This window comes from Orycteropus afer, unplaced genomic scaffold (assembly GCF_000298275.1).
Source record: "Orycteropus afer afer isolate SDZICR_OR568_19922 unplaced genomic scaffold, OryAfe1.0 scaffold00413, whole genome shotgun sequence".
Taxonomy (NCBI): Eukaryota; Metazoa; Chordata; class Mammalia; order Tubulidentata; family Orycteropodidae; genus Orycteropus; species Orycteropus afer.
In genome coordinates, this window is record NW_006922000.1 from 1871794 (window position 1) to 1883977 (window position 12184).

A 12184-nucleotide genomic window follows, 5' to 3' on the forward strand; every position below is an offset into this window, starting at 1 on the left:
GGTTTCCAATGCAGTAAATCTTTATGGAAGTAGATTTCCCCATCCTCCTCCTGCAGAACGGCTCATGGGTTTGAACCACCAAACTTCTGGTTAGTGGTCAAATGCCTTGCACACCATGCCACCAGAGCTCCTATGTAATTCAATGTAGAAATATTTTACAAAACAGTTTTGCTGTTAGTATTCATATAATTTAAGAAATGTTACATTTAAGCAATTTACAACTATTTATTGCATATTATTCTATGATTAAAATTGATAAAAAGTATTACTAAGGATTACGTATAACTGGTACATACCATGGTGGGGGGCGGGGAAGTGTGATACCATGAATTATTGCATTGGGTGACACGAACCCTAGGGAGGCCACTACAAATGTACACTGCAAAATATACACCAATCCAACGGTTTCTACATGTACAATTCAATGACAGTGATGGCAGCCTTTGAATTATGCAACCATTTGTTCATCAGCTTTGAAGACACTATACACATTGTAAGATCCCTGGGTAAAACAAACGGTTTGCCTCCACTACTGACCTAACAGTTTGCAGTCTAAACCCACCTAGCAGCAGTGCAGCAGATAAAATAGAGCCAAGGAAACCGTGTGGAGAAATTCTGCCCTGTAACGGGGTTGCCATGAGTCGGAGTCAACTCAACAGCCTTGGGTTTCTCCCCGTTGGGTGTCCTTCTTCGGGATGAAAGTGCCGCCCAGAGCACCTGCAGGTAACTGCACCTTTTTTACGTGTTGTTGCCGTGCAGTGTCTTCAAGTCGGTTCTGATCCCTGTGCACAGAGGAGAACTGTGCTCCCCAGGCTTTTCAAGGCTGTGAGCTTTGGAGGCCCATCACCAGGTCCACCTTCCAAGGTGCCTCTGGATGGGGGCCACTCGCCAACCTTCTGGCCAGTAATCGAGAGCTTAATCGTTCGCACCTCCCGGACTCCATTTACGTATGTTCGTATATGTGTTATCTTTATGGGTCACTATGAATGGGAATCAACTTAAGGGCAATGAGTCTGGGTTGTTTGGCTTATGTATAAACGTATGTTAGGCGCCACTGAGTTGATTTCTCCTTGTAGTAACCCAGTGTGACCAAGTACAAGTGCCCCATCAGATTTTCTAGGCTCTAATCTTTACAAAAGGAGTCCTGGTTGTGCAGGAGTTAAGCACTCAGCTGCTAACCAGCTGGTTCAAACCCAACTGTTGCTCTGCGGGAGAAAGATGCAGTAGTGTGGTTCCTTACTGAGTCTTGACAATCCTGTGGGGAAGTTTTATTCCATCTTAGAGGGTCGCTATGAGTCAGACGGCTCAGCACCAACAGGCTGTAATGTTTCTGAGAGAAGATCTTGGGGTCTTTCTCCCAGGTACTTGGTGGGATTGAACCCAACATCCAACTTTCGGATTTAACTAAACCACCAGGGTGTACCACCCGGGCTCCTGGTATTTATAATACCTACGTCATAGCAGTCAAGAAACCAAATGACATTTGATTTGCATTGGGCAACTCTTCTGAAAAGACATCTTTTAAAACATTAAAAAGCAAAGATGTCACCTTGAGGACTAAGGTGTGCCTCATCAAGTATTTTTAATCACCTCCCTCATACACAGGCAAAAGTCAGACTGAAGAAAACCCAATGCCTTTCAATTATGTATTGGTGAAGAATATTGAAAGTATCATGGACTTCCTGGAGAACAAGCAAATCTATCTTAGAAGTACAGACAGAATGCTCCTTAGAAGCAAGGATGGTGAGGCTTCTCACACACCTTGGAAATGTTACCTGCAGGGACCAATTCCTGGACATTATGCCTGGTGAGGCAGAGGGTCAGGGGGCAGACTGACACTGTCTGCAAGAAGGGGTTCCGATACAGCAATGATCACAAAGAGGGCCCAGGACCAGGCAGTGTTTCCTCCTGCTGTAGCAGGGCCACTATGAGTGGAAACTGACTTGACAGCCCCTAACAACCACAGCATAATTCCTAAAGAATTACAAGCGTCATCTGACTGGAAATTTAATATAAATGGGACTGGCTCCACCAGTGATCATGAACGAACACAGCCTATGTGGTCATTCCCTCTCACCCTCCCTAAAGGTGGAGGGAGACGGATGGGTACAGGGAAGTCAAGTTACGAACCCTGAGGACACTCTGAGGACGCTGGAGGGGACTGGGTTAGGGGTAGACCGGAGAGGCAGGGCTGGAAGGAGGCCCCGGTGGGAGGGGCCTGCACTTGTGTTGCTTCCTACTCCCCATATCTCCTTGTTCAATCAGTTTTCCCCAAATATTGTCCTGCTTAGTTCTCTTTTCAGATAATCCATTTTTTTTTTGAGGGGGGCTGAATCATCTATTTTATTTCTTTTCTTCTCTTCTCATTGATTTTCTGTCCTTTCTTTTTCTTCTTCTTCTTCCTTTTTGTTTATTTGATGTTTGCTCTGGGATTCTCATTCCAGTTTAGCAAACTGAAGGCTCTGCCTACTTGTATTCAATGATTGTTGCCCCGATAAATGAATGCAGACCTATAAATCATCCTCTGTGGACCACTTCACAAGTGCTCTGCGGACCCTCACCAATAGCATTTTCAGTTTTAGGAATTTAGGATTTCCCTTCTGATTTCCCAGAGGATAAGTCATTGAGCACTGTCACCAGGATGTGACAATGTCCTTTTCCTATCTCCATGCTGAATGGGGTTTTACAGTGGGAAGCAACAGGTGCCAATTGGATAGCAATTTTTCAGGTCCTTTTCCCTTGTGAATTATCAAATATTACTGGTGGGAAGGTAAACTTGGCAATATCAAGTACAATCAAAACTGCATATATGCCCAGACACAGAAGGACACAGGTACCAGGAGGTTCTCTGTATTTTTGAAAAATAATAGGATATCAGAAATCAATAGCAAAATAGAGAAGTTGCTTATGGCATATTTAGGATGAATGTTTCATTCTGAATAAAATTATTAAAAACTAACATATATCAATATGGATGAATTTCAAGAATTTGACGGGTATTAAAAATAAAAATAAAATGACCACAGTTACTGGTTGGATAGAGACAGGTTAAAAAAATAAATAAATAAAACAAGACTATGGCCCCAGGTTACCCTTCGAACCTGGAACTGTACTTGATCTTGTGGGTTAGCTCTCGGCCAAACAACAGACAGGCCTACGAGCTGACCACCTACCCCAGGGAGATGCCCTCCTTAGAACCATCAACTGTGAGAGATCGGAAAGGCAGCATTTGCACAGAGGGAAAGCTAGACAAATAGGAGAGCATGGATACAGGGAAGGGGTGACCACAGGGAGGAGGTGGGAGGAAAGCTGGTCCATTGTAGAGACTGTAATTGGGCTGGGAAACAAAATGGGTACAGATGCTGAGTATAAAACGAATCTGTTTTGCAAAAGTACACCCAAATCACAATAAAAAGTTTTTTTTTTTTTTTAAAATAGATGGATGAAATGGCAAGTTTCAAAAGTGTATGCATTGTATGACAAAGGCGATAAAAAATAAGACAAAGGAACTAATGACATGAAACCACGCCGCATGCTTTATACGACGGTCTGCTGTTTACAGATTAGAAGAAAGAGCCGATGCAAACAGACCAGAGCAACCTTTATGGCAGGTGGTACTTCTACCTAAGTTCTGTACTTATTCGGATGTGGGATATATTTAATAATTTTTAAGTAGGAGTCTACCACCATTTTTCTTATTTCAAAAGCAAAAAAACAATTTTTTTTTTTTTTTTTTTGCATTGAAGTTAGCTCTTAGCCATACTGACTTGTGGGTAAGTTTGCCATCCTATACTTAATGTGCCAATGGAAAACCAACCAGTTTCTGTCAGACTGACCCTACCCACGGTGACCCCATGTGTGTCAGAGGACATGTGTGCTCCAGGGGGTTAATTAGTCACTGATTCATTAGAAGTATGTTGCCAGGCCTTTCCTCCAAGGAACCACCAGGAGGACTGGAACCACCAACCTTCTGGTTGTTGTTGGTGTTGTCATGTGCCGTCGAGTCACATCCGACTCACAGCGACCCCTCCTTGGGTTTCCGAGGCAGTATCACTATGGAAGTAGATTGCCCCATCTTCCTTCTGAGGAGGGGCTGCTGGGTATGAACCACCAGCCTTCTGGTTAGCAGTCAAGTGCCTTTAGGCATTATGTTACCAGAGCCCCTACCTTTTGGTTAATAGCTGAAAAGCATATACACACACACATACATATACATACATATATATAAAATAGAATCTTTAACATTATAAAATACAAAGGAAATAGAAACCCTAGTATATCTCTTAGGTTCTGGGCACCTACCCTGTCCATTATCAAATGCTTTTGTCCTGTTCCTTGGGATGGAAATATAGTGTAATGGGAAAAACATGGAATCAAAAATCCACTGGGCTTGGGTTCAACCCACATTTCAGACTCTTGCTGTCTGGTAAGCTAATATAAGTGCTTAACCTCTCCAGGCCTCACTTCATTCATCTGTAATGTAATGGCTAACTTTAAAAGCTGCTGGAAGAATCAGAGATAGTGTTTACTACGACAAAAAACAAGCAGGAGTTGCTCTATCAACAGTATTTATGACTAACACCACTAGACACAGCCCTCAACACACCTATTTGTATCAGCAATGATCTCTGAAGAAAATAAAGAGATGCTTTTCCCAAGAAATTGACAGGCATGATGATAAAAATGTAAAAGAGAATTCATGAACAAATTGGAGTACAGCCATTACTTTTTTTTCCCATCAGTGATTTAATTTAACACAACCACTTTTGGATGTTCCTGTGTTCTATGGGTCAGGAATTCACCCAGAGCCCAGAGGCATGACTCATCTCAGCCCCATGTGTCTGGACACACAATTGGAAATCCTCGAAGGCTAGAGGTGTGTGTTTGAATATCACATATGTTTGCTTTTCAAGTGACTTTACAGAAAATTTTCAAAGAATAAGATCCGCTAGTGAATTTAAGAGCTAAGGTACAATAAATGCTAGATAAACTGATAGCTGTCCATTGCAGATCAATCAAAAATTAAGGAAAATTCCTAAAAAGATAATAGAACTCAAATAAAATATAAAAATAGATTTTGATGGGGAGGTTTAAGAACCTGGCTATACTGTAAAGTAGCCAATTGATCTGTGATTCTTGGGAAGAATATGTAATATTTAACATCCTATTTCATATTTAATCTGAATACTTAATATCAGCACATACATTATGATATGTGTGTTACTGTCTTCTACACAGAGAAGTCAGGCATCAGGACTAGGCTGTGGTTATGCTTTGCTTTTTGGAAACAGCGTGTTCACAAACACAACCAAGACCCTCATTCGGTTGGCCCAGGCTGATTTCTATTTCCTTGGTTATTTGAAGCACTAATTTTAAAATAAGTCAGCCAGTGGGTAGATGGCGACTTTTTGGTCACCAGTGGGTGGCTGATGCACCCGTACCGAGCCTTGAGTCTGTCTCAGGAGGAAATGGAGCAGTATCTGGAATTGGAAGCAATCAAAATGCCATCAGAAACTAACAACATGGTTTAATAAAAAGGAAAATCCACAGGCAAGCATTCTCCCTTTCTCCTCTTTAGACACCAGAGTAAGAGGCCGTACAGTGAACAATTAGTACACGGCCTCCTCCTGCCCTAGGGGCTTCTGAGTACAACCTCTGCCAATGGCACTGGTGTCCTTAGCCCTCCATTTTGCGTCTTCTCCCCTTTGCCCTACTGCTGCCCTACTTCCTTGAGAAACAATCACTGTCTCATGTCTTCTGTTCACTGAAGGCTCTAAGAATCTTAGTAATCTCGCTGCTCTGTCAGCCTGGGAAGATTGCTATTCAATTGGGACCTCAGAGAGGACAGAAACCAGCTGAGTTGCAGGAACTGCAGTGACTTTGTATGACCTCTGAGATGGAGTGGTTGGCTTGAAGCTAAGCGGTGTGTGTGAGTGATTTTGACCGTGACCACCGCCTGCCCCTAGAACCTGTTTATGCAATGAGGGAAAGCAGGAGGAAGGAAGGATTTGCTCACACAAATGTGCCAACCCCATTACAAAATACCCACATCCACCCGACACTCTGATCATGGTCAGGCCTCAGCAAACAGCATGCTGGCTCTTCTCATCCATGATCAAACAGTGCACTGTGACCCCCAGAGACCAGAACACTACCCATCAGCCAACAAAACCAACTGGCAGTATTGCCTAGAGCTGGAAGCAGGAATGCAAACACAAACCTGCACACCAACACTCATCACGACACTACTCACAACAGCCAACAGGGGAAAACGGTGGACATGGCCATCAACAGATGAATGTGATCTACACACACCACGGAATACGACTCATTCATAAAGAGAAATGAAGGCAGACACTAACAACACAGTTTAATTAAAAAGGAAAATCCACATGACCACTACATGGATGAATCTTGAAAACATCATGCTGAATGAAGTCAGTCAGTTAGAAAAGGACAAACAAATATTGTACAATTCTATTTATGTGAAACACCTAGCACAGACGAGTGTATACAGACTTAAGTGTAACAGTGTGACTAGGGGTGAGAGGTAGGGAGAAATGGGCACCATCGCTGAAGAGAGCCGTGAGGGTGGTGGAGAAGTTTGGGAATGGATAGTGGTGACAGCTGCACAATATGATGACCACAATTAATGTCACTAACTTGTATATATGAAGAATGTTGAAACAGCAAATGTTTTGCTTCATGTATATTTATCACAGTAAACACAATGATTGCACAGAGTCCATACCCACAGGCTTGGGAGTGAAAACAAATGAAACAGAATGGCAAGGAAACATGCTTACATGAATGAAAAAGTGTGTGCCATTTCTAAACCATTCATGATTGCTATCATGCTTGTCTTCATCGTATGACAACCACAGGGACACCTGGTATACACAGGACTCTGGACAGAAAACACCGGTGAGGTTTAAAGGGCTTCTAGGTCCATATGCAAAACTCAGTGTGGTTCAGGAGCAAAGAAAATGAAAGGCGAAGCTCCTGATGGAGCCTGGGATGGATAAAGTGAGCACGGTGCAAAACACCACCAACCCCCAGAGTGCCACACACACGGGAATGCTCAAACACCACTGCAAAGAGAACCCTTCCTGTTCTGGGGGTTAGCACCGCCAGTGCGATCCTCCACCAGCATCCCAGTGGCACGAGGGAGAGTAGAGAGCTCTTACTGAAGCACGCGGGAGTGGTTGAGATCCTTCCCGTTCAAGTCCTCGTAATGTGGAGTGATCGTTCCCAGCCCACTGTCACTCAGCATACGCTTCCGAAGGGCAGGATTCCACCAGTCTGACATCCTGAGAGGAAGGAAGAAGGACAGCCAACAGTGAGCGTCCACAGTCATCCATGGGACGTGCTCTACACTGTCTCAAAATGCTTCTTGTCTCCAAAGGTGACACTGGCAATGATTCTTGTAGCTCACTGAGTACTTTACGTTCATGACTGCACTTAATATTCTCCATAATCATGGACGTGTGTACGATTCTGCCCACCTTACAGATGTGAAAGCTGAATTTCAAGATTCAGTGATTGTCCACATGACACAAGTAAAGAAGTCAGGGAGCCTGGTGGAGAAATGAGGATTAGAAAATAACAAAGCTCAGCCTCTTTCCCTGCTCTCCTGTGCCTGTTATTTCCAGAGAGGGCAACAGATGAGAAATGGGGGAAGGAGTGATTCAAGTCCCAGTGCATTGTCAGGCTATTTTTTTCCTGGAAGGAGCGCTGGTGATGCAGTACCTAAGGCATCAGACTACTAACCAGAAGGCTGGTGGTTCAAACCCCCGAGCTGCTCCATGGAAAGAAGATAAGGCAATCTACTTCAGTAAAGATTTACTGCCTTGGAAATCCAATGGGGGTTGCTATAAATAGAATCAACTTGACGGCAGTAGCTTTATTGTGTTTGTCTTGGACTTAAAGCTAATAGATGTCTAACTCAGGATGAGGCCATTTCTTCTGCTCGTTATTTGACCTGAAGGGAATGACTGAGGGAGACAAAGGCCAGGGCTGGCCTGGCAGGGTGGTGGTGTGGTGGTGGTAGTGGTGTGGTGGTGATGGTGGGATGGTGGTGGTGGCAGCGGTGGTGCTGTGATGGTGGCAGTGGCGGCGGTGGTGGTGGTGGTGCTGGTGGTGGTAGTGGTAGTGGTGGTGATTTCGGGGTGGCAGTGATGGTGATGGTGGGATGGTGGTGGTGACAGCAGTGGTGCTATGATGGTGGTAGCAGTGGTGGTGGTGGTGGTAGTAGTGGTGGTGATTTCGGGGTGGCAGTGGTGGTGATGGTGGGATGGTGGTGGTGACAGCGGTGGTGCTATGATGGTGGTAGCAGTGGTGGTGGTGGTGGTAGTAGTGGTGGTGATGGCGGGGTGGCAGTGATGGTGGTGGTGGCAGTGGTGGTGGTGGTGGTGGCAGAGCGGCAGTGATGGTGGTGGTGGTGGTGGTGTTGTGCTGGTGGTGGCGGTGGTGATGGCGGAGTGGCGGTGATGGTGGTAGTGGTACTGTGATAGCGGTGGTAGTGGTGGTGATGGCAGGGTGGCAGTGATGGTGGTGCTGGTGTGGTTTTGGTGGTGGTGGTGTTAGCTGCTGTAGATCGGCTCTGAGTCGTGGTGCCCTTGCATACAATAGAACGCAGCACCGCCTGCCCAATGCCCTCCTCACAACTGTTGGTCTGATTGAGTCCACTGTTGAGGCTGCTATATCATCCATCCCATGGAGGGTGTCCCCCACTTTCGCTGAACCTCTATTTTATTAAATATGGTACCCTTCTCCAGCAAGTGGTATTTCCTGATGCCGTGCCCAAAGTAAGTGAGACTAAGTCTTGCCACCCCCATTTGTAAGGAGGATTTTGCCTGAAATTTCTCCAAAATGGACTTGCTCATACAAATCAGGTTGTTCAATCACGTAGTGGGTGGGTTCACCATTTATCAGACTGAGCAGTAGAGCCCAGGTGGGTGGGAAGACAACCACATTCCAACCCAACACTTCCACAGCAGGATGCGTTACCATGCCAGCTTTCCCCATGAACCTCAGACTGGATTAAAGCACCGAGCCTGGGGAGCCAATGCTTCCCACTGCCTTCCAGGACACCCAGGATTCCATCAGGCTACCCCTGTGCCTGCTCACCATTCCCTTCATGCCAGATAGCCTTGATATTAATGCCACCTTCCAAAGCACAGCCAGAGATCTGTTCCAGCTGCCACTTCTGGTCCCCACTAGCTCAACATATGCCACAGACATCAGCTATCTGTGGCAGAGTGGGAGACACTCATGAACAGTACAGCAGAGGTCAAATAAATTAATAAACAGGAGGAAATAGAGATAGGCGTTACTTCAAATGAATATGCTCATTTATGTGGTGTATGTGTATCCAATTTGCATGTTATCTGAATGTACCATTGTGTGCTTTCCAGGGAAATCCATATTTGAACTACCAGCCTTGTATGCTTGTATGGATTTGGAATAACAGGACCAAACTTGCATGGTCAATGAGGAATAATGATGATTTTAATAGCACATTATTTAATGAGTGTCTACCATCTGCCAGTCTAGATGTAACTGGCTAAATAATTATTAAGTAGTGACAGAGACACATGAAAGGCATTTAGCACGATGTTTAGCTCATAAAAAAATGCTTAAAAAAATAGTAACTATTGATGCACAATCTCTGTGTGTGTGGGCCAGGTTGACTCCAAATAGAAGGAGAAGTGGGAGGAGGAAGAGACAAACAAGAAGAGACGGGAGAGGAGGAAAGAAAAAGCAGTTGGAAAATATGGTTGCTTAAGGACATATGTAAGGAGCCCTGATGGAGCACTGGTTAAGCACTTGGCCACTAACTGAAACGTCAGTGGTTCAAGCCCACCAGCCGCTCCATGGGAGAAAGATGTGGGAGTCCACCGCAAAGATTTACACCCTCAGAAACCCTATGGGGTAGTTCTACTCTGCCCCGTGGGGTTGCTAGGAGTCAGATTGTCTCAACAACAATGAGTTTGGTTTTAAAGATGTATATGCACAAATGCAAGTGTTCATGTTTCCTAGATTTGTTATAAATGTTGGTGCAGTGGATAAAGAAGATTCAGGCAAGATACAAATGTGGGTGGGAAAGAGTAATTCTACACCGTGGTTTGTAACACCGACTTACAGCGGGATCATCTACACCTGCCCTAAGGAAGCACAATGAGAAACTCTCAGTCTAAATTCTAAAATGGTTGGATGTCATGAGATCAAGTCTAAGCCAGGCCCAGCTGTTACCCTGTGGTCATGTCCCCACGGCAGCCAGGAGCAGCCCACTCACCCTGAGGCCTGCTCCACTACTAGGTCAGGCATCCCCGGGGGTGTCCCCGTCTGCTGGGATACCACCATATCTGGGTCCAGAATGAAAATCTCATCTTGGGAAATCTCCATCACAAAGTGCAAGTGTTCCTAAGGAAGGAAGAGAAGTCTGTCAGATGACTGAAAGAATGTTCAAATCCACCACTGAAGAGTAACAGAGCAAAGCATTCTTAGTCTTGAGGAAAAACGAAATTCTGGGCCATGTCTACTGAGTAAGGTGCATTGTCGGGGGTATGACAGGCAGCCGGTCCTCACTGAAGCAGCCCTGTGTCAAGAGGTGGGCGTTGGGGAGAGCTAAGCCCTGTTAGTTCAGGATTCATGTTTTACCTGGGTCTCATCAGATATAACCAGAGATGGTCTTGCACATTTTTCTCACAAGAGTAAGTGACCTAGACTTCTCTTCTCATGAGTGCAAGTGAACCTTGACTTCTGTCCTCACGAGTTCAGTGAACCTAGACTTCTATCCTCATGAATGTAAGTGACTAGACTTCCACGCTCATGAGTGTCAGTGACCTGGACTTCTGTCCTCACGAGTGTAAGGGAACATGGACTTTCACTCCAAGATTCAGTCAGGCTAATTGCTACAGTGAGCAATTGGTTTTATAATTGGGTTCAAAACTATACCTTTTTGTTTTTGTTTTTGTTTTTTCTTGAGAATTTAGATATCAAGAACATGCATTAACATTGGGTATACCATCTTTCTCTTATTACTGAATTCTGAGGACTGATTGAAACTCTTGGCCAGATATGTACCCAGCATAACCAGAAATTAACTTAGAAGTCACAAAATCTGCCTAGGAAGCAGGAGCACCAGCATGACCGAAAATTTGGACTTCAGGCCAGGGACAATGTTCACAAGCCCAAGTATTTTTGGGGACTCATTGCCAAGGTCAAGCTACATCATCCTGAGTCCACAGATCAACAAACACCTGAGAAGAGATGAAAGGTCATCTTGAGGGCTATGGATACTATTCCCATCCCAAATTGGTTAATGTTTCAGTATTTCTTTTCTTTTTAGAAAACTGTGTGATGTTAGGTACCAAAGTATATCTACATAGGAACTCTCCCCTTTCACAAGCAACACTTACCTGAGATCTGTCTATTCGATAAAAGCGATCAGCAGAAGTTGCTAGAAAAATAAAATAAAGTAGATGAATGGCTGCATGTAGCATTCAGAGTCCTCTGTGACCTGGCACCAGCTGGACAGCCTCCTCTTCCACTTGGCCATCAGAAGCCTTTCCACCAAGCCACCCTGGACTCCTGATGAGTCCCTGAATCTACTAACCTTAGCACTTCCAGGCATATTCCGTTACCCTTACTGAGAAAGCCCTTTCTCCCACTGCTGCTGATCTAAATCTTACTTGTCTTCTAAGGACCAATTTAAACATTTCCTCCCCTGCAGACCTTCCTCAGTTCCTGGCTCCCTATCTCAGCTAGAATTCATTGTTGCCACTTCTCTGCACAGTCACATTTTACAACTGTTTATATAGAGACAGTCTTCACAGGTAATGTGTGAGACTAAGATACGTAGTTCTCTGATGGTCTGGGGAGCTCTGGTGGCATAGTGCCTAAGGCATATGACTGCTAACCAGAAGTTTGGAGGTTCAAACCCACCAGCTACTGCCCAGAAGGAAGGTTGGGCAATCTACTTCCTTAGTGATACCACCTCACCTCAGAAACCCAAGTAGCAGTCACTATGAGTCAGATCCGACTCAACAGTAATGAGTTTAATGAGTCTCACAGTCTGTGTCTCTTTTTACGACTGTGGAAATTATCTTGGGACCTTAGACAGAGTTGGGGCTCAGTACATGTCTAGTGAGTAAAGAAAGACTTCCTGGGTATGCGATCC

The 12184-nt window shown here is 44.7% G+C and overlaps 1 protein-coding gene across 1 annotated transcript in view; it reads right to left on the reverse strand.

Annotated features, from left to right (window-relative positions):
- Nucleotides 1-12184, reverse strand: part of DGKI (diacylglycerol kinase iota) — a 380807-nt gene that overhangs the window by 75763 nt on the left and 292860 nt on the right. Inside the window, exons 27-29 of the mRNA XM_042782691.1 lie at nucleotides 11424-11464; nucleotides 10298-10425; nucleotides 7188-7310 (exon numbers count right to left, since the gene is read on the reverse strand). Of these exons, the coding sequence (XP_042638625.1) occupies nucleotides 7188-7310; nucleotides 10298-10425; nucleotides 11424-11464 (292 nt within the window). The remainder of the gene's footprint in view (nucleotides 1-7187; nucleotides 7311-10297; nucleotides 10426-11423; nucleotides 11465-12184) is intronic.